Raw genomic sequence first — 15,034 nt, 5'->3', positions numbered from 1 at the left:
CCTTCAAGCTGAGAAAAATCGATCAGCTAGACATTCCAACATGCAATTTGGCTTAAGCTCCGTACTGCAAAGAAACTGCAGTATCTCTTACCACTGTGCATGTACATCCGTTTGTTTAAACTTAGAATAGGTTATCACACCTGATCCTTTGGTGGTGTCTGCGTAACAGTAATTTAGTAAAGCCTTATGCACTGGTCTGGAAAAAGTAATCCTACAGCTAGAACAGGAAGTCTTGTCCTCTTTGCAATAATAAGAAACAACCAAATGTTTCAGACACACATAGTTAATGACAAGTGCCTGAGAAGTTCATAATTTTTTAAAACTCTGATGTAAAAGGAATTGTGTGTTTTTTACTAATCGTATTTCTATAATTTAGAAATTTCAGTTGTATTTTCTTTGGTCTTGGGGTGATCTGAAGTATTGTGAAATAACTGAAACTAATACACTGCAAAAACTCTTAAAATTGTTGCAGAGCAAGATAAAAACAACATGAAAAGATCATTAAAGCAAGCAAAAGCTAGCATGTGTCGTGGTCAGTCTGGAGCTGTGCCTTAGCTGCCTGAGCAGCCAACAGTTAAAGAGAAGCAGCTGGGTTCCACCTGCCTTTCTGTCTGTGAAGTTCCCTGAAAGAGCTGAAATAAACTTTTGCCAATCCACCCTTCTCTCAAATTTGATTGATATGATGATCAAGTTCTAGGACTACGTAGATGGTCCTTTAGACAGCTTAGCTACAGACCACTTGCCTCAGAAAGGCCTCAGAAAACAATGTTTTTCAGTATGCAGAATTTACCTTTCAAATAAAGATACCAACTTTCTACGAAAAATGAAAAAAACCCACATTTGAATGAAAATTTGCCTATAGTGTGAATCCCCAAATCATTTTCAGGTTGTCTCCACAAGAAAAACTGTTATATACATACTGTTCTATAATGTTCTAAACTGGCAATGCCCCAGAGCACAGCGCTCAGATGAGTGTTTTTTGGAGTAGTAACGTACATTACAAGGACTTAATTCTGCTCATAGTTGTAGATGTACAACTCAATGTAAATGGATGTTGCATGCAGACAGCCAAGGGCAAAATCTGGTACAAAATATTTCAAAAGGAAGAAAACATACTGGAGTAAAAAAACCTCCACATTTTACAACTGAAGTAATCGAATAAAACCAGCTGCATTCATAACCACAGAAAAACATTCTGCAGTAATGTCCCTAATTTCAGTAAGAATATTAGGAATATTGGCATAACAGAAAAGCTACAGGGCATCCGGGAGTGAACGACCCACATAATGTAATTAAACCCAGTACTAAATAAGCCACTGGAAAGGAACAAACACAAGGAGGTTATTAATTAAAAGGTATAATACTCTCAACATGCATACTGGCAGCCACAAGTTAAGCTCAGAAGAATTACCTTCTTGGTTTTCAAACTGTTCTGACAACAGATGGTAGCAGCAGCCTACGCTGCAAACTGCTTTGATTTCAGGCTTGGCAGTAAAAATTCGTAATGTATTCGCAGCAAGATCACCACATGTATGTAGACCCACCATCATACAGTCCTAAGAAGAAAAAGGAAAAAAAGCAACGATAAAGCGTCTCCCTCTTCAACTGAAAGAGCACGAACAACAACAACAAACTCCAAAACCCAAACATGCTGCATATGGTTATCGAGCTGTAAGATTTAAATACGTAACTCCATGAGGACTCCTGCTGTTCTCTTCTAGAATTTTTCAATGCATAACAAAAGCTCTTCAGTGCTAAGAAAACAGGGTGCATTGCCCCTGTGGAGAGGCAGACTGCTCCTCGCTTTGTTCAGGTAAGGAACTACGCATCCTGCACTCTACCTTCACCAGCCACGAGGAAGCAGAAGCTCCAGACTATGAATAGCAGCTGGATTACCTGCATGGAAGGGAACATCTATGTGGTGGCTGGACACAGGCCATTTTCTCTTGTCTTTCCTAGCTTTCCTGTTACTGTTATTACTACCACTGCTGCTTCCTTTTCTCACTTCAGATTTACTGCTGTAAATCTGGCTGGACCTATCTATTTCTGCTACTTTAAGTTGCTGAAATCAAAACCACTTCCTAAATATAGATGTAATGTGAAAAGCAGGCTTTGATATTTCCAAAACTGTAGTACTGCCGCAGTTTTGCAGTGTTCCTACTACTATTCAGCAACCAATGGGCATTCTCTTCTACAGCACAAAGTAAGAACTTCCGTTTCAGACGCTCTGTTCTTCTGTCCATTCTATTCCCTGCTTTCCTTTTTCCTCTATTTCCCCGTTCCCTCTATTTCTCCATCCAAACTACCCCTCTTCTCACCATTTAGAAGAAGGTATTTCCCTTCCAGCATTATTAATTGGAATCTACATGGTAAGCATCGTTCTCCTTTGAATTGCAGCCTTATTTATTAGCAAGGTTATCAACAGGAAACTAGCCCAGTGACATTCAGCTGGGATACCCTTCTATAATCATTCTGACTTTATATACACGTCTATTTTTGCTGTTCTAGATCTGATTTTCTCACACATCTGTATTATATCATATATGTATGTGTGAAACAGTAAAACCTCCCTTTTCCCTCGTTTTTTAAATTCTTCCTGTCCCCCTCCTCACCTTCCACTTTGTGCTGCTTCTCTGTGCTTGCCCTCTGCTTAAGATCCAAAATTTTTAGGTGGCAAAAGTTCAGTTTCAGTCCAGCTTAGTTTGTAAAGACTTTTTTCCTATCAGGCAGCTTCAGCTCACCATTCCACAAAGCCTTTTTCCACATGCAATTAATATTTCCACAAGAAATAGTGGAACAAGACTAAAGTTTGGAAGCTAAGGGAAGATGTGCACTTGCAAGGGAAGCATTTAAACCCCAGGACAGGAAAAGTTAGAGAGATTCTTTCAGGAGAAAGCTAAGGGAAGATGGCTACAACATGCAAGATAGAGGAAACACGTTACATTGCTCAAAACTTCTGAACACCACGAGGGCAGTCTGCCTATGTCACGTACACTTTTGGACCATCATTGACTTCAGTGAGGTTGCCTGGGTATAACTGAAAGTACTTTCTGGATTGTTGGCTTAAGTGTAGCAAAATTTGATATCTCAAAGTTAGTCGTGGGCTATATACAAACACGCATTCCTATACCCGTATTTCATCAGCAGATTAATTTCAGAACTTAGGGTATAAATCAGTAAATACTAATTTTACCCATTCCCCATTTGTTCCCAGCTTAGGAAAATTTGAGAAAAAAATATTTATGGTTGCAATAAAAAATTGTAAATGATTGTAAAACTATTTCTAAAAAAAATGTTATTTCTAAACATTCTCAAAATACTTTTAAAACATGTAAATGATTGTACATTTTAAAGTTTTTTAATTATACACATTCATCACACGTAATGTGCAGTTTGGTTATTACTATTTTTTAACATAATGAAGCTTTTACCTTTCCTGACAGTATTTTTTTTTTAATAAAAGCAGTAATATAGGATTTATTCTACCTTTTACATCATACAAATTACATGCTAAGAGGATACAAAATCCAACTGTGCATATGTGAAGGCATATGCTTCATCAACAAACCCTGCTGCTCAGGGTGTCTTTTGCAGGCAGAGCTTGCTCCACATGTTCTCAGATACTCAGTAGGATTTATTAGCTCAAGTTATAGGGCCATCAGCACAAACCTATGGTCTTGAATCAGAGATGATTACTATATTCATATACTTTATATATTCAACTATACTATGCTCACCCTTGAATATAGTTGTTCAGTTACTACTGAACACGGACAAGTTTTTGTCTTTCCATGAAAGACTGAATGTATCTACCCAGTCAATGTACGTTAGCGCAGGCACAGGAACTAAACAGCCGTACAGCTGCAAGACTTCTGTCACTGTCTTTGGGCAGCTGAGCTTGGGCTTGTTTGCGTAGACACAATCCCCACCAGCCAGTAAATTACTAAATGAACTTAAAGTAACTCTGAAAAGTCAAAATATAAAAACATTATTTGCAGATAGGGCTCTTTACAAGCTCTTTATATCGAGTACTATACACAATAAATTCTCCTATGCCTTCAAAGTTTAATTGAAATTACAAAAATATGAAACTTAAAAAGTAAGAAATTTAAGGAAAATTAAAATTCCAGTGCTTAATGTATCCATCTACCTGGTAAATATAACTCTTTTCATAATAATTAGATGTTATCTATCATCACAATTGTAAAATACCTGAATGTGCTACGATGTATTCTGTTAACTTTCACAGCTGATGATTATCTACCCCATACATTCTAAAGGCTGCTTTACATATTCAAAGTAATCCCAACACATATTAAAATAGAAAAACAATCTGTATCTGCTAGACATACTTCTGCTAACTGTCTGAAAAACATTATTGGGCCAGAATATTAATTTACACCGCTGACAGCACTCTATATGCACTCAGCAAACATTATGTACATATGAAAACAGCAATATAAAGACAATGGACAATCTACTTCAAATATTAGTAAAATAACCTCCAGATCTGTTATGATGTCACTGAGTTCTGTTTCTGCAGTGATGCAAGAGGTCAATGGAAAATACAGGTTTGATTCACTCGACTTGCTTGCTTTAGCCTTGAGAGATGCTATTTTTCTTTGCGCCTTTTCCTCTTCACAGAGTTCCCCACAGTTAAACTGAGATGAAGAAAAAACATCTACAGCATCAGCAGGCAGAATATTTAGAATAGCAAGAACCTCTTCAGAAAGTTTGCTCTCATCAGACTGTGTCCGAGCCACCAAATCAACTTCAGTTTGTTTGCTGGTTTCAGATGTAGCTATTTCTGTGAAACCACAAGAAGGAACTAAATCTTGGATAGTCACTTGATCCTGACTTTGAAGACTGCTGTCATTGTTTAAAGGCTTTTCATTGATTGCTTTACATTTAATTTCACTTTCCACTGGCCTGTCATTTGCCTTTTCCAACCTCTGGCTTTTGAGGTTTGCTTTTCCTCGACTCTGATATGCTCTCCAGTGTTTCTTCAATTTTCTGTTCCTTTCATGAGCACCATTAGTGTTGGTGTTTGAGGAGTCAATTCCATAAACTTTGAAGTTATATTGCATGGACAAAAATGAACTCAGGTAGCCTTTTCCAGAACCTATATCAATCACCTAGATAATGGGAGGAAAAAAGAAAATAAAATTTGCTGTATTAATGAGCAAAAAGACACACTTCAATCAAATGCAAATTAATTCCCTAAAAATTTAATAGATTTAATAGCTACCTTATCAGTATCACCGCTCCTAATACACTTAGTTCTTTTGCTTTGTTGGTCCGCCTTCTGACTTTAAAACACAGAAGTCTTAACTGATTTGCTCCAGAAAACAGACACTGCAATGCTTACACAATGCATATGTCCTGACTCTTCTGGGAAAGACTTTCAGTATATTTTTTGACACTGAACTTCCTTCCGCTAAAGAAAATAACCATAAACCACCACCATCACCACCTGCCCTTGCTAAACTGGATCAGGATATAGAGTTAGCAAAGAAAACATTCACAGCATTTAGCTTTAGGCACCTAACTCCCATATTGAGGAGTCTACTATTACTAGGTGTACAGAAAGAAGCATCTTCAGATTTGGTGCCTACCTTCAGATGTGACCTAAAGACAGGTGATACTGACACCCCCTTTTATGTCAGAATGCTTATTTATACAGCTTTTCCATTTTCTGAAAATGATCCACATAGCTTTGATTAACATGAGGCTGTTTTTAATAAAACAAAGGGGTTCATATGTCACATGTGCTTTCCAGTGCCTGTTCTGGAGGAAGGAGTGAATAGAAGGGATAATTATCTGACAGTTGAGTTTGTCTCACAGTTGATAGCATGGGCTAGTTCAGTGATTGATATAGCACAGGAAGGAAAACACTATACAGATTAGTAGCAGAAACAAGGGTAACCTGAGACCTTTAAGTACATAATCACAGCTTTAGTGTCATTTGTAATAAATATATGACAAAATATTTTACAAGAATAGGCAGAGTGACATTTCTCTAAGGGAAGAAAATAATACTGTTCACTTCTCCTCACGTATCTAGCAAAAATTATATTGACTGGATATAATGACTTCTTTGTAGATGTTCCTGAAAGTACTTGATTCAAGATCATCTATGTTCTTGATCTGTCACATGTTCATAAGAAAGCTTACACTGATATTTTTAAGTCCAAATAGCACCAAACACTACAAGGATCCATCTTAAACTCAACTGCATAGTTTTTTACCAGGTAAGAATGCTCAGTAAACCAATACTCTTACGGACATGAAAAAGAAATAATTAGTCCTTATTCTAAGAAAGTTAAAGATTTGTACAGCCATGAAAATAGAAAAATTTGAAGCAATGTCACTAAAGACTACATAAAACAGTGGAGAATACACACTATTAGGTAAAAATTGTTTACCCAGGCTGCACGTGGCTTCCTCATCTGTACTCGTCATGTGATATTGCTGCATATTTGCCATCTAGGTATGTTACAATCCTCAAATTTCTTGAATTAAATCAGTAAAGGAATGGATTTAGTGAAATAGAATTGATATAATCTAAGCATACTTTTTTAAAATGTCATTTGTCACATTTATCACCATTATTCTCCTAGATTATTTAAAAGTGAAAGAAAGAAAAGTGTTGAAGGAACAATTTTACCCACTATTTTATGTAACAGATATTACTATTATACAGGTTATGCACATCTCCACTTCTACAAGGTTTTTAGTTATTTCTGTGAAAGGCAGCATTTGGACACAAGAATCAGCTACTGAATTCTTCCTAACTCCTCCGTGTGACCTCTAGTGGCTGTAAAGACAAACTGCTGTTTAGGTAAGGTTTTTTTTCGTTGTTTCCAAGTAAAAAAAAAAAAAAATAGTAATATATATTGTTAAATTAGCTCAGGGAGACTAGTAGAACGAAAGGAAAATTTGGCTAAAAATAAGCAGGCAATGATCTTGTGCTAAACAAACAGACCACATTAAATTAATCCCTGCTTTACCTTCCCTTGATTACATAAGGAAAGGTAATCAGCAATCCATAGAATATCTGCCAAGCATGAACTTTTAAAATGAAATTTCCATGATATAATGAACTCCAAAGGTCTTGTCCACAGTGACTTGGGTACTATGTTTAAACAAAGTTTCTGGCACAGCGCAATCAAGAACTCCATTTCCAGAAGCATTTCAACATTTCCCAGCACCAAATCACAAACTGAATGGATACTGAATGCAGAATTATATCATACTTACATTACACATTGCAACTCTTGCTGCACATGCTGCAATTTCCAAGGAAAACTTTCACAAATACATTAAAGGAAACAAATGTGCATTTAAACAAAGAATCATCATCACTGGCTTCTTTTCAGAGTTTAATCAAGAACTTCTTTCTAAAATAAAGTTCCACTTGTACAATAGGAACAATGCTTAAAAGGGGCAGTAAACAACTGGGAAAAAAAGCCTTTAGTTAGTTTGCTTTAATGTTTTAATTCAAATCATTACCCTAGAAGTGATTACAGTAGTGATAAAATTTTTGCTTTTATTCTCATTTTACTATTTACTATACTACATTATAAAATACCACAAGAGAGTAATATCCTCTACCACCCATTATATACCATGGGTATGGAGGTGAAATGGAGGGCATTTTTCAAGCCGTCAGTGATCTGTAATATTTGAAAGAAACGCCCTGAGGACACGTGCTGTTGTAAAACATGTGTTGTGTTTTCATAGCTCTAGATTTTTTAATTAAATGCCACATATATTTTGTTTTGCGAGAAGGATAGAAAAAAATCAATAAGGAAAAAACTCTCCTAAAACTTTACAATTCTTGTATTTTCTTAAGTTGAAAGGTAACCAAAACAAAAGAAGTAGCTTTTTTAATAACTGAGAAAGAGGCTTTTATTTTTTTTTTAAATCTAGCTGGAAAGCTCTTTTCATATATTAGGGATTTGTAACTTTGCACAAATAAATTTTGTTACAGTGTATGACTAAAATGGAAAAAAGTTAATATAGAGCAGTCAGCATTTCATATTCAGTGATATACCGCAATAATATTTTTCATTAAATGTTACAATTTCGTCAAAAACTAAACAGAAAAGAATCCTTTGTCTAAAGATACTCCAAGCCATCTGATAAAAGTGCATAATCACTGCATGAAATTGCAGCATATTGACAGATACTTAATAATGATTGCTTTGAGATTTTATTAGTAACCAGCTACATCGGGACTTAGGTTAGGTCATTAAGGTGGCTCTACTTTTTTACTCTCTGAATATGGGTTTTCCTTTCAGTCCTGAATCTCACAGGAACTATTTAAAATCTAAATGAAAATGCTATATGAAACACCACCTTCCAGCAAATACAGAGAACATTTAGTATTGAATTATAAACAAACTACCCTCTTCTGCAGCTTTTTCAGTATGTGAAAGTCTTCAGCACTTGCACAACTAATACTTGCCTGAAGCAAAAGGCAAGCAAGGCAAAGAACATACTAATGAGAGAAAAAACTACCTTCACAAATCTGCTGCTACTGTATTCCTATTCTTTACGGAGCACCTCCATTTACAGCTGTTGAGGGCACCCACACTAGTCACCGCGGCTGGCTCTTTGAAAAAGCTGCTGGAGGAATTGCCTTCCAGTGCTGTAAGCGATCGCAGATGCGCACAAATTGATTGCGTCTCATCCAGGAATATTCGGCCTTAATTGCAGCTCTCTATATACTTGGTAATCCCAGTTGTGAGGAGAAGACTGCCTAAAACTTTGCCTTCGTCAGTCGTTCCTCACAAAACAGATGGTCAGGATTCAGAGTGTTGATCTGACCCAAACCTATTAAGAGTACCGCATCATTTACATTATCTAAATTAAACTCAGTCTGTTTAATAAGTTCCTAATCAAAGTTCAGCTTCAGCAGCTCAGAGCAGAATCCAAGTTTCGGGCCTGCCTGTTGGCCTATGGCGGCGGCAGCAGCAACTTGGGACGCTGCAGTTAGATCTGCCACTAAACTGAGCAGAGCACGGCCACGTACCCTGCGCCCAGCACACAGCTGGCCATTAATTTTCAGCAACCCCCCTGGTGCAGGTATGAAGCGGGCCAGCTGGCACTCTCCCCTGACAAAGGACAGGCACAATATGGGGGACCGGATATACCAGAGACCATAGTAACACAGACTTGGCCTGCCCAACTGCAGATGTCTCTTCCCTCCTACCCACATCCGATATATTAATTTTAAACTAAACTCAGACATGTTTACTTAGGAAAAAAAAAGGCTTAGAGGGAATGTGTTCAGCATAAAATCCGGGCGGATACCTTATTAATCTTTGGTTTTAAACAAATATAGTTTGTTCTCCACAAATCATTGTGGGAATGAGTATTAGCCTGGAGGAAATTAGTCTTCATTTACACTTACAGCCCCTTGCACAGAAAGCAAGTACAGCTCAGATGTAGAAAAGAATTAAACGCAGTGTCCAGAGCCACTAGTCATCTACAGTTTAAAGCTACGTTAGCCAGTTACTACCATTATAGAGATCAAAACGATTAAACCAACTCAGTTCACCCAGGTACTTACAAATTTAGTCTTACCACAACAGATCTCCAAGATGTGGAATCTAACAGAAAGTTTAACATTGAAAAAGCTTACAGAAAAATTACATGTATGTAAACCGAGGAGACGGTAGTGGTGTGCTTTTGTCTAACTGAATATGAAATGCAGTACTCAAAAAAGTCAAGTAGTGTTGTGATGCTTGTGTTTTGTCAACAGATCCATAACAAACACCTACAAGGTTTTAATGCAACAGTGATCCAGTGCACCGTGCAATCATAACTACATGTAAAAAAAAAAAAAAAGGGTAAGTTACAATCAAATTTTGGAAAGGAATCTTGCAATTCTTCACCATCCAAGGATGAACTTGCCATCTGATATATGATTTTTGATATATGAAACTGCCCGTTCATAGAGTAATCTCTGGATGATAATGATGTTGGGTGTCTAGATCTCATATGTGTTCTACCAAATATACTTCATGCTACATAAATCTCCGCTTAATCTGGTCTCTCTTCAAACTAAAAAGGTCATAACTACATTCCTAATTGATAGATCTCAATACATGTTAAATAAGGGTAAACAGTAATAAACAATAGGAAGCAATTTAAATCTCTTGTGCCAGAATAAAAGGAGCTTTCAAAATTTCTCAGGTTTTCTGCTTTGTTCTCTACGTGGTGCTCTTGTGTGTCTGACAAAAGGAGGACGAAGTTTTGCTCTCCTCCTGATGCTTATGGTAAATTGCCAGCAATATAATACTGATAAACAAGGCAGCATCCATGCATAGCAAAGAGCAGTACAATTTTTAGTTGCTCAACATATAGAGAATGATTATAGTTTCTTAAAATTTTTCATGAGTCATAAAATGATTATGACTCACTGAGAAGTGGCTCCTTTGGAAGGTTACATTTGTAAACCAAGTCATCCTTCAGCTTGGCCCTAAAGGCTCTTCTTTAGCTACAATTATTTACAGGAAAAATAAGAACAGCAGTGACAGAGCACCAAAATGATGTATTTGAATACAATAAGGAGAATAATTTGGAAGGAACATAGTAACGTATGGTAAGAAATGCTTTCTTACCTGCTTTATACCACAATAATTTGCTATGTTGTCTACCAGCTCTGACATCACCTGCACTTCATGGGATTTCTTATTATTCATAAACTCATCAGTTTTGATACCTGTATCAGATGAGGAAAATAAATATACATTAACAAAACCCATAATAATAAAGATTTTTGATCAAGCATAAAAAATACCAGCCTAAAAATATGTTATAGTATTTTTATATATTAAGAATAGTAATTTTTAATTAAAAACGTGGGAAATTATTACAAGACTGAACTTCTGAACTACAGATGAATTAGTAAAATCCAACACACTGTAAAATTTAGTACTGTTAGTGTAGTTTAAGATGTAGCATTTCTAATACCTGACCAGATATTAGCCAATAGCTACTACTATAAAACTGTACTATTTCATAGAATCATAGAATCACATCTCTTCCTGTTCATTAAAAAATGTTTTCTTTGGTGGTGTTTATCACATTTACCTTTACATAGTAAAGGACAAGGACAATTAATAATCACACAGTACGGCTTGTTAATTCTGCAGATTTGCTCACAATATCAAGTGGGAGATATCTCAAATAAAGGTTATGAGCGATGCCGCGGTAATTCAAAGGAAGATGCACATTTATTTTCTTTATTTACCCTATGGATGAGTTACAGAACTGTTACATCTTTATGGTAGAAAATCACTCATCTCAGTGTTGCTGGAGAATGTGTTAATGAGATGAAGTTCATCTCTACCACAGGCTTAGTGCTTGTGGAGAATACCAAGCACCCACTTGCTAATCTCTACATCCCCCTATCAAAGCAGGAGCTCGGAATTCAACCCCTTGAGAGAAACCCAAACATTTTTCTTAGGCGATCAACATTACAGTACACTTGGCTCTAGCTAAATTGATGGAATTTTTTGTAAGTCTGATTGATGGTAGAAGAAACTGGACCATTACTGATGAGCACACTCCTAGAAAACAAGACTTTTCTACATGACTAGGCAGATTAATACACTTCCCGTTCTCTGCTTTTTGCACAGTATGTGTTCATCTGTCCAGAAACTGATCATTAGGCAAAAACTATGTTCATTCCTTGATCAGATCATGCTGGGAACAGAGCCAAGAGTGTTACTTCTTTAAAAGAGAGTGGGGAATTGAACTGAGCTCATGAGAAACCTAGTGTTTTCTCTATTTTTCCCAAAACCCACAGGATCTCTCTATTTCTTAAACATCTGTTTTTTTCGTAATAAACTGTTATGACAATACTAAAATCTAATATAGACTCTATGAACTGACAAAAGAAAAAAAATAGACTAAAATACTTTTAAACAAAACAAATAGCAGAAACAAGTGTTTGTCATTTCACTAAAGATTCTCAAACTTCAAATTGTGAAGATCTACATGGGGTCCAAAAACCTCTTCATTTCTAAGCATTTCAAACGAAAAGAAAAAAAGACAGAACAAATTCTAAAAGAAAAGAAAAAAGGTCTCTTTTTTTGTTTATATTTGAACATTTTTGTGTCTGGATAGGCTCATCAGAAGAAGCAGCAGAATGGGAACAGGAAGAAACAGACATTTAACTTCTTGACAGAAATAAAAGTTGTTTGACTGTTCTCCAAAGCAGCACTGTCACTTTGAACTATCACCACATATTGCACCTTTTACTCTTTGCTATCGTATGAACTTAAAAGAGTTAATTGCGCAATGCTGTGTGAACTACCATTTCAGAGTACTTAAGCCAAATTAAGTATTTGAAACATGGAAGAAAAACAGAAATCCAAAAATAAGACACAACTCACAAAAGCTGATGTTCCAGATCGGAAAATCACAGTTTGGTTATACCTACATAGATGAAGTATTTATCACCTTAGCTACTAAAGTTTCTTAACCATTTTCAGACTTCTTTTCCTACTTTTTGCAGAATGAACACTCTGCTTATATCTCAGCTCAGGGAAAACAATATAGTTGCAGAAAACTACGCATTTTTAATACATTTTATTGTTGCTACATTTTCTGCAAAATTCTGAGGGTTTTTTTAAATTATTTTGAAAAACAAGCAGACATATTACAATCTAATAGAAAAACTGTATTTGGGGACTCTTATATTGCCAAGACAACTGCAAATTTGAAAAAACTATGTATACTAGTTTTAAACAAACTATAAATTCATTCTGCTATGACAAAATCATATTCTTGAAACAAAGAATTATACATGTAGATTTCCTTATTATGTGTACAACTGATGCAAGCAGAACAAGTACTAATTTCAAAAACCATAATAAATTTAGATATCCATCTCCTTTTGTGAAAAAAGAAAGTGCGGTTTGAATACTTCACAGAAGTACTCTGGATATAATAGAGTAAGAGAAAGCTTAATGTTACTAGTTTTAGCTGGTGTGGAAATGTGGCTTATTCCATTGTGAACCCCTTGCACAGGTAGCTGGTTTGCATTTGAAAAACTGCTTTGAATCTATAATGCCATTTACAGCTGCATCTTTAGTTGTGAAGCTCAACAAATTGAGGAGAGACTGTCTCTATACAGGGCTAATGGAGATCTTCCCAAGATTCCTATGGCAGGGTGCAGGGGTTTTATACCCCAGTTACCTGTGAAAATTCAGATATCCCAGATTAAAAAAAAAAGAAATTCACAGTCCACACCAGACACCAACACCTACACAGAATTAATACTATGATTTAATTCCACAAGTCACAGTGAGGGACTGGGATAACCATATACTAAAAAAATCCCTGAGACAGAGTGATATTCCAGTACATGGAATTTAAAGACGGATTCGTTAACCGTCCCTGCATGACTACTACCTTGGCCATAAACACATTGCAAAGGTCGAGAGTACTCTTAATCCAGTACTCTAGCAACTCTCACTTCTTATATCAGATACGAACCTGTAACAAGAGAAATTCTCCCTGCCGGCTTCCTCCCCTTGGGCCAGCTCTTCTGGACCCCACGCGCTCAGTGCAAGCAACCTGACGGCGCAGTAAGGACCGCAGTGACCTTCGTTAGGGAGCAACGGAGAAAGCCGTTTAGCCTCAGAACTTCGTTCTGAGTAGCTGTGTCCACAACACGCTTAAAATGTTTGTGCTTACCTATTATTCCAGGGAAGGATAGCAATATGTCTACATTAAGATGGTGAAGAAGTTACAGAACTATGCAAGTATACAAACTGTGGGAATAGGCTTGTAAGCCTGTTTGTCTGAGAACAAGAAAATGTATTAAAAACATCTGAAACATAAATGGAATTATCATAATGCATGCTTTTCAGAATATGAGCAAGGCCATCATAAAGTTGCCAATTTTCTCAGACTTACACTTCTCTTGCAAGCTTTAGTGTGCCAGGAAATGAACATCTTTTCTAAAATACAGAGTAAAGTCCAAAATATCTAAAATAGTTTAAAGTTAAAAGATCACAGCTTTCATTTGGCAACTTGCACGTTATGAATCCATAACTTGGTATTTTGCTTCTGCCAAATGACTACCAGGAACTTCAATTAACTTAATTTAACTGATACTTACTGCCAGTTCAACACAAAGGTCTTGAATTGTAATACCATTGTATACATTTGGAACATGTTTTATTTTTCCTATGAAGTACAATTTAGAATTACTGCATCACAAACCCAGACCCCAGTTACCCAACCGAGCAGCACTCCTGCAAGACACAGAACAAAATATTCAGCAATTGCCTTATTCCTGACGCTCAACTCTGCGTGACAGGAAAATGAAAGAACCTTTGTAATTTTGTCTAAGAAAGCTAATCCAGGTATGAACTCAAGTACAAGGATAACAAGGTAGAACTAGAGAATTACAGAAAATTAAGCAGAACACAGGGAATGAGAGCATAATAAAAATGAAAAGAGCTGAAAAGCAAGTGGAAGAAAAGCAGCATACAGTTGCCAAACAAGAAAAAAGGGCTTCAGATGAACAAAGAGCAGAAGGAAAAGAAGCCAGGAAGTAAGACCAATGAACAATAAACCATTAAGACTGTCTTAGCTATGGCATTCTAGTATTTCTGAAGAAATGAAAAACTTGGGGAGCCAACCATGGAAAATGGCAAAATTGGAAAGAGAAGATTGCTGTAGAAAATGGGAGAGATGCCCAACATATATATAATGGTGCTATCACTTAGGATAAGAAACATCAGAGTTTTAACATATTATAGAGAAAAAACACACTAGAAGGCAAAGGCAGAGAGCTGCTCAGTCTGTCTCTGAAAAACTCAGCAGAAATCTGAAAGACAGTGACAAATCTATAAAGACTGTGGACTCCACAAAGAACACATCTTCAGCAGTTAAAACGACAGCAGTCCAAGTAGGTACAAATGCCATTTTATCATCTGATACAAAAAATATAATCGGCATAAGACTTCCACTGTCCAACTTCATGCCAACTTGAGAATGTTTTAAT

General features: G+C 36.4%; 1 protein-coding gene across 1 annotated transcript in view; it reads right to left on the bottom strand.

Moving 5' to 3' along the window:
* Positions 1-15,034, bottom strand: part of METTL25 (methyltransferase like 25) — a gene marked incomplete at its 5' end in the record, with an annotated part of 68,652 nt that overhangs the window by 44,381 nt on the left and 9,237 nt on the right. The window contains 3 exons of the mRNA XM_082014140.1: positions 1,412-1,556; positions 4,503-5,135; positions 10,632-10,732. Of these exons, the coding sequence (XP_081870266.1) occupies positions 1,412-1,556; positions 4,503-5,135; positions 10,632-10,732 (879 nt within the window). The remainder of the gene's footprint in view (positions 1-1,411; positions 1,557-4,502; positions 5,136-10,631; positions 10,733-15,034) is intronic.

Source organism: Phaethon aethereus (genome assembly GCF_964289735.1).
Source record: "Phaethon aethereus genome assembly, chromosome: 1".
In the NCBI taxonomy this organism is placed as follows: Eukaryota; Metazoa; Chordata; class Aves; order Phaethontiformes; family Phaethontidae; genus Phaethon; species Phaethon aethereus.
Note: the sequence above shows the minus strand (reverse complement) of the source record. Positions and strands in the feature narration are given on the sequence as shown.